This window comes from Falco peregrinus, chromosome 4 (assembly GCF_023634155.1).
Source record: "Falco peregrinus isolate bFalPer1 chromosome 4, bFalPer1.pri, whole genome shotgun sequence".
Lineage (NCBI taxonomy): Eukaryota > Metazoa > Chordata > Aves > Falconiformes > Falconidae > Falco > Falco peregrinus.
Window position 1 is genome coordinate 49,335,888 of NC_073724.1, and position 13,518 is coordinate 49,349,405.

Consider the following 13,518-nt stretch of genomic DNA (forward strand, 5'->3'; position numbering starts at 1 on the left):
TAATCCTCAACACACTCTCAAACAACTTTCCTGAATTGTTTGCTTGTACTATTTAGCAACTTGCTCCATCCCATAGCAAAAATAAATGCACTGCATTTGATTACAGCAACTACAATTGAGTCCAAGTTGAACTAAAACATTTAAGTAATAAAAAAAATCAGACCTGCTGCAGGATAGTACAATCAAGTACTGATCATGTACTGCTTTTAGTATGTCTGTCTAGAATCTATGTCTTTGAAGCTTTAACTCATGCATCTTTTTCCCAAGAACATCCTGAAGGATGGCACCACAGATGGTATCTACTGGTCCTGTGCCACCTACTTTGTCAGCTTATGCCAGGCAACATGTACCTGTAGCAAAAGGGACTCAAAGTAAGTGAATGCCTGGTATATGAAACAGCACATGCTTACCAAAGCTCAGCAAAACCTGCAAGAATGAGAAGACTGTTGATATACATACAGCTTCCTCATGTTGAGCTAACAATGCCAAGTAAAACAACCTCTCTGTGATGAAACCAGTCAGTGTAACTTTCACACATGCACTAAACATCTGTCTTAAACACTCAACAAATGTAACTAAGCACTAAATACTAACATTAAAAAGCCATTCCAGTTCTGAATTGTTTTGGTTCTCAGTGCACCACAGCACGTAGCAATGTCACAAGACACACCGTGCTACAACAGACAACCTACACAAAAGTAAGATACTTTTTAAACCTAGATACTACAAATACTCACATTTCTTTGTTTGTTTGTTTTTGTTTTAATACTGATGTTTCCAGTAAGGCTATTCATAAGGCAGGTACTTAAACATTTGCAGGAACTAGACCACAGCCAAGAAACTGAACCCCATGAAACCACTTACAAACTAAACAAGGTATTTCAATGGAGTTTTTATTTGCACAGCTAAGTTTCTGTTGAAGAACCTGTTAAAAGAACATCCTCTTATCTTCTTGAGCAAAATAGGAACCACTGTACCTAGTTGAGGATAACATGTGATGACTTCTGCAGTGATCCTCATACATGTAACATCTTTTCAACTATAGAAGTTCAACAGTAGGTTTGACAAATTTTGAACTAGGTTGTTTTTCTTTTTGCTCCCCTCTGTTACTCTACACCATACTGAGTATTTTTGCATACCTAAATTCACTGCCACACGCACTGGTAACCGTTCTCAGCCATTTACTTTGTTTCCACCAGCAATCAGTAAGAAATTACAGGCAGAATTCCATTCCTATCTCATGCTTTCACCTTTATACCCTGTTCCACATGGCTCAGATGCATTTCTATCTCGCATTCCTGCCACTATATAGTCCTTTCACTAGCACCTGAAGTATTACTGATAAGATACAAACACTTGAAGTAGGAAGGAAGTCCTTTGTCTAGTCTTCAAACAGACTACTACCGTGAGAATTTCCAAATTCCATTTTCTCATCTTAATAAAGATTTGGAGCAGATTTAATGATTCACACTTAAAAAAAAAAAGCTCTTTCTTTAACAAAGAGATAACATATTACACTAGCTGTGTAAGAGGAACAAGAGGAACAATTATTCTATGTTACTGGATCTACTACCTGTAGATTCTTAAAATTGTAAATTTCAACAAAACTGCTTCATGTTTTAGAAGCAACATAAAAATCTCAGCTAAACAACTGCCAGGTGCCTTCCTGACACTTCTGAAACCAAGAGGCTGGCCTCAGATGAAACATAACCAGAAAGGACATATGGGAAGCTCTATTAGATGTCATCACAGACTATGAGGAACACATCTCTCAGCTTTTGTTAAAGCTTAACAATGCAAAAGACCTGTAGCCAACTTTTTCAGAAGGTGGTAAGATCAAAAAATATTGGGCTGCAATAAGTTCAAAGCATGCCACACTGGACACCTAAGAAGCTTCACTCTTTGAAACTAGACAAGATATGCCCAAATGCTTTACCTTTTATTTTTTTGTATCTGCTCTAGTAGAGATAGAGCTTCTAAATCCCATTCTGTAAGCAATGACATGAACAAATTTGGTTTATAGATCATCTCAACTGATGACTGAAAAAATACATCACGAAAAAGAGGAGGCTTGATGCATCTCTGATAAAAACAGCTACAAAGAAGCAATGCTCCCTTTAGTGCCAATAGGGAGGCTACAGATTACTTAGCACTCCTCCCCCTCAGCATCCCCAAACTCACCACTAAAGTGAACACAAGTTGGCTATGAATTTGCCTTTTTTTTTTTCCCCAAAGTAGGTTCATTTGCACTGTAGCGAATAAGGCACAGAAAAGCTTGTAAGGCTGTCAATCAGCATAAACTACTACATTTAAGAAAATGCTAAACAACACATAAAAGGGAATAAAATGAAGACATTAGTAACAAGACATAGTGCCCACCAAATCCTATTTTTCCCCCCTCCCATCCAAAATAACACATTGCAGACTGCCCAGGATCTGCAGGGCACAAACTCAAGGGGCAGCACCCATTTACCAAAAAAATGTTACCGGCAACCTGTGCCACGTCTTACTTTCGGCCGGGAAGGTGAGTGGCTGCGTTGGGCTCGGCTATCATTTCTGCTGCATTATTTCAGCAGCACAGACAGCAGGCTAACATCACCGGCACCGCTCCCGAGGAAACTTCACCGAGATCGGTGGTGTTAGAAACCTAACAAAGCTTTGGCTCTTGCGGGCGAAGCAGCAGCCAAAAACTGTCAAGAAAAGAAAACAAAGCGATTTAATTCTAGGCAGCTCCCTTCAAACAGGAAAGTCCCCCGCAACTCCAAGTCGCAGAAGGGGATGCAACTTCGAGAAAAAAATTAATTCGAAGAGGAGAACCGGGGGGCGGGAGCGCTGCACCTGGCGGGAGCGCCGAAGAGCCAGCGCGTACAAAGCCGCCGGCCGCCAGAGCCGCCAGGGCCGCAGGGCCCGCAGCCGCCGCCCCTCGGGCTAGCGCCGGGACGCCGGCAGCACCGCGCCCCGCACAGGCCGGCCGCCTCAGGGGCGCCGCCGCCGGGAGGTGACGTGACCAGGCGGCGGGCCGGCCCGGGACCCCCAGCCACCCGCACAGACACGCACGCAGCCGTGCGGCGGCGGGCCGGCCGCGGAGGCGCTCGCTGCCGCGGCTGGGGGGGAGGCGGCGGCCGCGGCCCAGGCGGGGAGCGCGACGGCGGCCGCGCGCGCCACTCACCTGCCCCGCGGATGCCGCTACGCAGGGCCGTGCGCGCGCCCACACCGCCCCCCACCGCAGGGGCCCTGGCTCCGGCTCCGGCTCCGGCCCCGCATCAATCACGGCCGGCCCCGGGCGCCGCCCGGCCTATCAGAGGCGGGATCGCTGTCACGTGGTCCACTAGCGGACCGGTGGGCGGGGCTGCGGCGCCGTGGGGCTTCCGTAGCGGCCGGGGCGAGGGCGGAGGGGCGGGCCCCGCGGCGGCCCCTCCCCGCAGCCTCGCCCGTGGCGGGGCTGGCGAGGCGCTGCCAGCAGCCGCGTGATGGGGCCCGGCCGCCTCTCGCAGTCGTTGCTGCTGCGCTGCTGGCGGGCGGCGGCGGCTCTCGGCGGGGCCCGCTGCCGCGCCGGGCCGTTGTGCACCCGCCCGCTCAGCGCCGTCGTTCGCCTGCGGGCTCCGCAGCGGCCGCCGGGCAGAGGCGGGCCACCGCGGGCGGGCGGCGGAGGGTGGCGGAAGGGGGTGGCGGGGGCCAGCGAGGAGGAGGAGGTGGTGGATGAGCTCGATGAGGATGAGGATGAAGACGAGGAGGGTGTGGAGGAGCTGCTGGGCCCCTCCCCGCTGGCGCTGGGGCCCGGCGTGCAGCGCGTGGCCGTGGTGCACCCGGCTGTCAAGTGGGGCCCGAAGAAGTCGCCGCTCACCTCGGGTGCGTGGCGGCGCCGGGCTGCCGGCCGGTAACACCCCCGCCCCGACCCCCCGGGTCCCGGCAGCCAGCCGCCACACGCCGCCCGCCCCCCGCCCGCCTAGCTTCTGGGCTTCCCTCTGCGCTAGAGCCCCGCGGCCCGCGGGGTGGCGGGCAGGGCGCTGGTGCCGGTAGCGTGAGGTGGCCCCGGTCTAACGGCGGTAAGGCTGCGCGATGGCTGGGCGGTGGCGAGGAGCAGGCTCAGAGGAGCGCTCTAGGCCGCCGTGTTTGTTCTCTGATGACCCGTTACGAGGCGGTGTGCGCTCGGGCTTGGCAGCCCCGTGCTCTGACCCGTGTGTCTCGCTGACCGGGCTTGGGCAGCAGAACGGCTCGGCGCGGGGTGTTGGGGCTGCTGTAAGGACACGGCCGGGTTTCCTTGGGAGCCGCAGGGTAATGGCGTTCAGCCCTCAGCCCTGCGGCCCAGCCGGGCAGGCGGGAGCCCTGCGGCCTTAGGCCTGCGAAGGAGCTGGCTGAAGGAGCAGGAACTCCCTCCTGTCTAGAAAAGAGAGCGCAGTGAAGGTGAGGTCCTGTGTAAGTCCTCCCGTGGGCTTGAAGAAGTGCCTGTGTGCAGTTACTTAGCGATGCAGTCACCAGTAATTCCTCTGTAAGGACCTTGGTTAGCGTTGCTTTCAGATTTCTCTCAGAAATCCTTGTAGCTAGCTAGTATAGGTTTATTAATTATGTACAATTAAGATACAGGATGAACGTGACTTCGTGATTCTCCGAACACTTCTCTTAATTACAAAGTTGTGACAGAAAGGACAGAGCATCTTGTAGGTTAGCTTTTTGTAGACAGTTTGAACGCAACAGTAACTACCGTGTATGTATTTATTATGCCATGAACCTAAATCTCATTTAGTTTTATTAGTGCTGCTAATCATAAAAAATTACCACGTTGCAGAGTGAAGTTTGTAACTTTTTCAGAATTTACATAAGCACTCCATTTTACAACTGAAAAATAAGTATGAAGGCATCTTTCTGTCCAGGCATACAGAAGAATAGCAGAGATCCCTTTCCATTTATTTAGGCCCTCCAGATGAAGAGCCTGAAGTCTGAACAAATGTTTTGGAGTGCTTGTTGAAACACCACAGGTGCAACAGGAAATCTGTGCATTTTACAAGCAACACTAACAGTATGAGGAGAAAGAGGATCATGGTTATCTTTAGAAATATATTACCTTTTGGACCAAGGTAATCTATTTAATACACAAATCATGTTTTGCTATCCAGAGAAACTTGACAAATGTGTTACGAAAAGGGGGAAAGTTTGGCAAATTGAAACTAGATCTACTGATCTGATATTATGCTGGTGTAGTCTTCATGATTTCAAGTCCTCAAAAACCAATGCTTTGCCATGTAGATGTTTAAAAAAAAAAAAAAAAAAACAAACTTGATGAACCAGAATACAGGATTGGAATATGCTGGTTTTAGCAAGTCATAAATCAGTGTAGGTCCTTTATGAATGGGTTGCAGTGAAGTTAGCAGCTGGATAAGCTGTATTAGTAATCCTTTAAAGCAGGGGTCCTCAAACTTTTTAAACGGTGCCAGCGCGTGGATGCAGTGGCAGGCAGTCATCTGCGGCTGCTTGGTATCCCCCCCCAACCCCCGGCAGGGATGGGGTGGGGGGCTTCTGTAAATACCGGGGGCCGGATTGAGGACCCTGGGGGCCATATCCGGCCCATGGGCTGTAGTTTGAGGACTCCTGCTTTAAATATTGCCACAAAACAGCAAGGAATTAATCACATGGGTTTGTGCTCATCTGAAATAACAGTTTATTTTCCAGCTAGTTACTCATTTCACTTGTTGAGGCAAAAAGCTTGGTAATTTCTTTGCTGACAATGCAAATAAAAATTCTTCTAAATCAACAAGCAAGGAAATAATTTTTACTGGCAGAAAGATGCTTTGTGTGAGAAAGTTGCATCAAACTAGAAGTTTTGTTGCTCTGATTAGCAGTAAGACATTTTGCTCCTGGTGCTGGCGGTTGAAATCAATACCATAGTAGAATTTCGGTGTAGCTTAGTCTCTCTGTTATGCACATACCAGTTATTGGAAATCTGAACAAAGTTAATGATGGTATATTACAATATTTTTTTTTCTTTTGTGTGTGTGTTCCTAAAGCTGAATTACAGATTGCTGAAGCTGTTGCTCTTGTAGATACACTTCAGAACTGGACAGTTTTAGAGAAAATAATTATTCCTACAAAAAATCCTGACAAGAAATTTATTTTTGGCAAAGGAAACTTTCAGATTTTGACAGGTAAGGACTGAGATTTTTTTAGCAGTGCATGATTATGAATGGAAGACTTCTGTGGCTGAACTGTGTAAGGATAGGTATGAAAGCTGAAGAGAGTGACAGCTTTTTTAATCCATCATACAGGTTTGCAAACAGTCTTCAAAGAATATTTTAAGGTTACAAAAGCAAGAGAGAAATAACCCCTGCTCACTGAAAATGTGTGAGGCAACTTAATCCCAATGTTTATGTGATTGACATAAGTGAAACTGGCAGGTGTTCTTGACATAGTACTAAATTAGTGCAATTACAACTGTGAACAGAGAGAATGTGATCCATTTGATATTTATGAGCATTCTGCTCACTGGAAAATCATGTTATAATCTGTGAATTTTAAAAAGAGATTTGACATTTAACACTGTATTTTGCAATGGTTATCCATCTTTTAGAAAAGATTAAAAAATTGCCCCACGTGACAGCTGTCTTCTTGAATGTGGAAAGAATATCTTCACTAACAAAGGTAATTCAGTAAGATACCAAATCATATTCTTTACACTTTTATTATTTGGAAGCTGTTTATGTTGTGAGAAGTAGGGTCAGTTATGACTCTGAACTTGCAAATGGTAATATATGAAGCCGTCTGGACTGAGTGTTGTTGAAAGGAAACTTAATTCCTATTACATTTGTCCAGTTGATATATGTGTTTCAAGCTCTCATGCCTGGAGTTTTCCAGCAGCCTGGTAGCCATTTGGTATAGACTCTGCTCCTGTATTTCCCACTGGCCCTGCTTAAAATGTTAGAAAAGTTACTGAAGGTCTCTTTTACAAAACAGAGGTGATAACACAGCTTTTGTTGCAAAGAATGTCAGCATTTCAGATTAGCTATATTCACAAGTTTCTATACCTATATGGATCGTGTATTTATGTCCTAGAGTTCTGTGGATACTGTGTTTTATTTTGAATATGAGGTGCAGTTTTAGAACAAGCTTATACTTGAATGTATCAAATATTTAAACTTTCATGCCCAACCGTTAAAAAGAAACCACATTGTAAATGGATGGATTACACTGAGGGAACATGCTTCACTTTTTTTTAACATGGCAGTAAAACAATTGGTGCATGAACTATATATTGAAATGCTTAGACAAACTGAAATAAATACTTAGGGGTTTTTTGCATGTACAGCATCATGTGGGGTGTAAAGTGCCTACAAACTCTGCAAGCAAACAATGCTTTGTTGGTAGTTTTGAATGCTCTCTCTGATTATAAAATGAACAGAGATGGTAAATAGCTCTGATAGTTATGTCAGGCACTTCAGTGTATTGATGAAAGGGAAGTTGAAAACGTTTGATTTTGATTTCCTAATATTTATTCCTTAATTTATAGTATAGGTTCTTTCAGTACTATATTTGTTTAAGAAAATTTCACAAATCTAGATCTTAAGAGCAATTTAACACTGTTGATGGCCCTAGACATGAAGTTCTATCTTCTAAACTCTCTTTATCGCTTTTCTTTGTGGTCAACCAAATTTTGCCTTTGCGTGCTTATAATTGTTGCCCATCCATTGAAATGGAATCCTGAGATCCTCTTGAGTTCAGGTGTCCATCAGCTAATTGTAGTGCTGTGTCAGAACTGATCTGCTGTTACTGTGCGGGACAGAAGACATATAGGTTATTTTGTCTTGCATGGCTAAAGAAAGAACTAGAAGATGCCTGGGGCGTGAAAGTCTTTGACAGATACACTGTTGTACTTCACATTTTTCGTTGTAATGCCCGGACCAAAGAAGCAAAACTTCAGATAGCGTTGGCTGAAATTCCACTCCTCAGGTACCTCAAGCTCCGCAAACCACATACTGATATTGATATATTTTAGTGACTGTTTTCTATAACAGAAATGGTAATAGTGTACTGTAAAGAAAAATAACATTGTTCCAGTGCTTGCATAGTATGTTCAATGATTGATTAGATCGTAGAAATACTTGCTCTGTCTTTGGTTCAAGCTTCTGCAGTGCTAACAGGCAAAACCCAGAAGTGTTCAATAGATAACCTTACAAAAGATATTTTTCATTAAAAGTCTCCGTTCTTTTTAATGTGGAAGATATATAGGAATTGGATATGTGTATCCCATATATGTTATTGGTGGGTTTAGTAAGGAAGGCTATAAACAAGGAAGATTAAAGGCATTAATTTGTATCTTAATTTTCCACATTTCTACATTAAGTGGCATAGAAATATTTGTACATGGCAGATGGTGTGAGTTGCATGGATTTATCAGAGGCATCTTTGGCTCTGACATTTCAGAATAGCGGTTATAATTTGCTAAGATTGTTGCATGCTCCACAATTGAGGAGCCAGGAAAATATGGATTTTTTTCACCAGGCTTCTCAACATGACCGTGTTATATTTAGAGCTCTGTCATTCAGTGTTTTTATTTGTACTGTTAGAATATTACTCCTGCTTCACATTTGTTAGGCTTTTTAGGATAGCTTGATTAGGCTTTTTAGGATAGCTTGATTAAAGTAAATCGCTTCTAATTAACTGTTACTCCATTGCCAGATCAAATCTGAAAAATGAGGTGTCTCAGCTAGATCAGCAAAGAGGTGGATCGAGATACATCATGGGCTCAGGTAAAGTCTAAATATTCTCATGAATTACAGGATTTTTTTTCTCAGTAGCCTTTAAACAAATTCTGTTGCATCTTACTTTATTTGGAGGAGGCCAAGAGGAAAAAACTGTTTGTGTTCTGCATCTAATTAATTGAATGTACAAAGATTTATTGGAAGGTAACCTAAATAATAAAGTTTTAGTCTGTACTGAGTCAATAAGTGGCTGTGGACAGACTAATTGCTGCCAGAGGGGTTTATCATGAGTGTACGTGGTTATTCTAGAATGCTTAGCATATGTTTTGTTAACTACTTACCACTTTGACTCTTAGGCAAGAATACATGGGTTTGGTTGCTTATTTATAACTTCATATGCCCTAGTGCCAACTCACTTGATTTCCAAATGCACAATATCACTTGGCTTACTCTTCCTTTTGTAGGCTAATCTGTCAATTATTCATTTGTATTTTTCAGGTGAAACATTCATGGAGACACAGAATCGTATCTTGAAGGAGAAAGAACTTAAAATTAGGAATGCCCTGGAGAAACTAAGAAGAAAAAGGTCTTTACTTAGAACTCAGCGCAGAAAACGCGAGTTTCCCATTATCTCAGTAATGGGCTATACTAATTGTGGTAAGCAAAAACTCAGGAAATCGTAACACAAAAGATCTTACATTATGTAATTTCTAATTAGAAACTCTAGCCAGAATCTTACTTCAGTGTGAATAGGCTTTGTATTTTAATTATTTTTTAAATTGTGTAATGAATGTATGTCAATTAGGATATAGTTAGGAAAGCAAATTATGCTTGTTGTAGTTATATTTGTATTAATTTTTTTTTCCAGTCTTGAGCACATTTTGGAGAAATGCCTAGCACCTATTGCACTAAAAATATTTTACATATACTGCTGAGGACTGTACTGTTAGTGTTCCCGTATATGAATCTCTATTACTTGATTGAGAATGGATAGAGTATGTGTAAGTAAAAGTATGTGGGTGTTTAGGTTGCTGTGAAGGCTTGAGGCATTGGAGGAGAATTAGGGAGAGTTGGCAGTTGATCTGAGAAACGTGCTTAAGTACTGTAGCTTTTCATTGATTGACATATAGTGTTCTGAGATGTGTTTATAAAAGAATCTAAAAAAAGCTAAACACTTTTTTCTTTTTTTTTAGAGCTTATACAAGTAAATTCATACACAAGGCATAAATAGACTTTGGGCTAGACACTTTTTTCAGGTTACATTATGTTAAGACCATTTCATTTTCTGAGTCATCATCTTTATAAAAACAAACTTACCTTGCACTAATTTTGTTACCAGTTATACACTCAAAGATTTGGATTACACCATATGTTTTTCTTAAAGTCTTACCTCCATACTTTTAAAATTGGAGAATCAACAAAATGTGTATATATATTACAGTTTTGTGCACATAATCGAAATACTTTAACTGGGGTATATACTGAGCACTTTAATGACTAAATTCTGTGAAATACTCATTGAGGTAAATTAATGTCTCAGTGTTATGTTCATAAGGAAGCACCCAATAACAGCATAAACCTAATAAGCTACATATTATTAGTGCTTCTGTTTACTGTTGGATTTAACAAGTAAGTGTTGAATTGTTTTATTTGGTAACAGAAGCACTGAGGAGTGCATATGTGTGTGCTTCCTAGTGCTGTCACAGCAGTGCTCTTCAGATGGTCTTAGAGGTGAGAGGTGTGGGTAGGTCGCTTTGCAGGTCAGCTCAGTCTTTGATCATTTTATGATTTCACAGCATAGCTTCTAGATGTGGCCTTAAATCCAAGTCAAAGTTATAAAAGTAAAGACTTGTGTTTGGATTTCCTAACATCATATAGATACCTAATCATAGGCTAGATTTAAATTGGTGAAATGGATATGAAAAGATCTGTTACATCATACAACTCACCTGAGCCTTGCAAATTAGATTTTTACATGAGACAAGCCATTAAAATCTTGTCCTTTTTTTCTTTAATTAGGAAAAACTACCTTAATCAAAGCCTTGACTGGGGAAGCAGGACTTCAACCCAGAGATCAGCTGTTTGCCACTCTTGATATTACAGCCCATGCTGGCTATCTTCCTTCGCATATGGCAGTTATTTATATTGACACCATTGGGTTTCTGACTGATCTTCCACATAATCTGGTTGAGTCCTTTTCGGCTACATTAGAAGAAGTGGCTTACTCTGTAAGTTGTTGACTATAAAAATTGAGAAATCAAATGGATTTCCTTTCAGATAATCTTCACCCTTTCAGAGAAGGGAAAGTTAATTGGTATGCTGTTCTTAGTGAAGTAGCTGACTGACTATAGGAATCTTCTAAGATAATGAGGTAAATATCTTACCATAAGCCATTTTTCTGATACTTGAAATTATACAGAACTTAGAGATAAGAAGATTTCAGAGTTTATTTGCAGTATGTGTGTCCTTGTCCATGATACATAAACCAGATAAATCAGATTTTGCTGATTAAATATCTGAAAACCTGAACAGTGCATCTGAGTAAGTTGAGGCTACCTTTCTTGAGAATTAAAAATTAAATAAAGCCTCTGGAATTACCTGTTTTTAACTTAAGTTTCCTGTAGCACTAAAAGAGGGTGATTGTGATGTGATGCAGCCAGCATGTAATAAACAGAAATGTATTTTTATAATCATTTTCTTATTAGTTTCCTGTGTTGTAGCACAGTGTAAAGCTGCATCCACACAGACATTGGAGACAATTTGTACTCACTGTGAAGTGAAAGACTAAACGGCTACGTTTTTTCTGCCAGCATAGTGCAAAAAAACCTGGTTTTGTAGTTCATTTTACAGTGTTAACCTGCCAATGTATTATCTAATGGATAGGAAAGTATCTTACATGAATTAGCAATACAAAAAATAGTATAAAATCTCTACTACCTGGTAACTGCTGTTTCATTAAGTAACTGTCTTGTGTACTGATGCTTTCTAGGATCTGATCGTTCATGTGAGGGATATTACTCATCCAGAAACCATCCTCCAGAAAGCAACCGTTCTGTCAGTTCTGAAGAATCTTAATATTCCCAGCCATTTACTGGACTCAATGGTAGAAGTTCATAACAAAGTGGATTTGATAGAAAGGCAAGCAGAAGATGCTAAGTGTACTTACAGGTCTTATGTTCTGAAAGCTTGTTACGCTTAGTCTAGAAAAGAGCTCTCACACTTCTAAATACATTTAATAATGTTACTCAATCTTTTGCACATGTAGCTATGGTCTTAAAAAGAATTATCTTTTAACTACAAAAGTCATAAGAGAGATGGCCTCTGTAGGAAGGTGCTAGTATAAAGTAAGACAGTTCAATTATCCATGGAATATTTTCACAACCTCGTCTTCATGAGCAAGTGTATGAGCAATTGTTACCTTTCAGGTATAAACCCACTGAAGAAAACGCTTTAGCCATTTCTGCTCTACATGGATATGGTTTAGAAGAGCTGAAAGAAGAAATAGAGAAAAAAATTTTGACAGCAACAGGGAAGAAGATTCTGACAGTCAGCGTCAACTTAGAGGGACCTCAGCTAAGGTAAATAATTTTTAATTCTATAAAGGACTTGGAGAAATATGAAACTCTTAGTCTTGCATGTCTTAATGTCCAAATCATATCATTTTAATTTTAACCTGCATTAAGAATTACAGGGATAATTATCAAAGTTTTCTGACCCATTGAGAAAAAATACCTCCATTAGATACCCTGAAGTCTGCTGCTGAAAGTGTCCTTCATAGAGTTCTCTGTGTTGGTACAATAGAGCATAATTCCTGAAAGACTATGCCACTGCTCCTGGAGCCAGATTTCTGATAAAAACACAAATCTGAAAGGTGTATGAAAAGATTATACCCTACAGCAAGTAGTAAATAAAAAGTTAAGTGGAACACTTAGCCTTTCAAGTGTTAAATGACCTCAATTGGAACATGGTGACCTAAAACAAAGATCACATCTTATGCAGTGTCATACTTTCAAGATGCTAATTGCTTTTACTTTTACAGTTGGCTCTATAAAGAAGCGGCAGTTCAGGAAGTAGAAGTCATGCCTGAAGATGGCACAGCCAAGGTGAAGGTGATAATCAGCAGTTCTGCTTTTGGCAAATACAAAAACCTCTTTCCCAACAGTAAGATTTTTATGCCATGAAGATGCATCCTTTTCTAGGAAAGAAACTGATCTCTTTTTAAGAGGATGTGGAATGAAGTTAATGACCTGTTAGTCTGGGTGTTGAAGAGTATATTTCTTCCCCAGTTGATGTTTTTGACACATTTTAGAAATGGACATTGTTTCTGAAGAACTTAACGTTTGAAAACAGTAAGAGTTTTGGGCTTCATTCTGTCAGCAAGTGCAAGAACAGCACTGAATTTTTAATGTTGTTGGATATAAGCTGTGGACCTCAAACACATGGACATCACTGGATGGCATCTGAATTAACCTTCAGAAAATTACCAAGTTTCTTATATCATACAAATAAAGCTTTTTACCCCATTTTTCCGAATAATACTTGTTACGGTTTGTCAGATGGTCCTTGGAAAATGGAAGTTAGTGAACAAAATGTTGTTGGCTATATATAAATAACAGATAAATATGTGTTCAAGCAGAATACATGAACCTAAGTAAAATAACTGCCATGTCTTACTGCAGCGAAGCAAAAAAACCACACAATTTTTATAAGCAATAAATAAAGTTAGCTGTGAACATCTTTTACCCATCCAGTTTTCTTTCCTACAGTGATTTATCCACAATGCCTATTACTGTGTCAGCTGTTAGAGAAAACATTTAAGGTACAGCAG

General features: G+C 41.4%; 2 protein-coding genes across 9 annotated transcripts in view; one reads left to right on the forward strand and one right to left on the reverse strand.

The window, feature by feature from the left end:
* LOC101916494 (cohesin subunit SA-2-like) overlaps window positions 1-3,297 on the reverse strand; it is a 67,004-nt gene extending 63,707 nt beyond the window's left edge. For all 7 annotated transcript variants that reach the window (XR_008746744.1, XM_055801244.1, XM_055801242.1 and 4 more), the window contains exons 1-2: window positions 3,170-3,297; window positions 2,511-2,690 (exon numbers count right to left, since the gene is read on the reverse strand). Coding sequence is in view for 5 of the 7 variants with exons in the window: in XM_055801244.1 (XP_055657219.1) it covers window positions 2,511-2,554 (44 nt within the window). In the remaining 2 variants the exon portion in view is untranslated. The remainder of the gene's footprint in view (window positions 1-2,510; window positions 2,691-3,169) is intronic.
* Window positions 3,298-3,414: 117 nt separating this feature from the next.
* On the forward strand, window positions 3,415-13,427 carry GTPBP6 (GTP binding protein 6 (putative)). Of its 2 annotated transcripts, none has more exons than XM_055802049.1 (10): window positions 3,415-3,849; window positions 6,003-6,140; window positions 6,563-6,633; window positions 7,808-7,938; window positions 8,668-8,738; window positions 9,189-9,347; window positions 10,710-10,918; window positions 11,680-11,828; window positions 12,116-12,268; window positions 12,730-13,427. In XM_055802049.1, the coding sequence occupies exons 1-10, from the start codon at window positions 3,471-3,473 to the stop codon at window positions 12,869-12,871; spliced, it is 1,602 nt and encodes a 533-aa protein (XP_055658024.1). In that variant the 5' UTR covers window positions 3,415-3,470; the 3' UTR covers window positions 12,872-13,427. The 2 variants fall into 2 exon arrangements, with proteins under 2 accessions (XP_055658024.1, XP_055658025.1); XM_055802050.1 differs by having other exon boundaries at window positions 3,717-3,849; window positions 4,913-6,140; window positions 11,680-11,858.
* The last annotated feature ends 91 nt before the right edge of the window (window positions 13,428-13,518 follow it).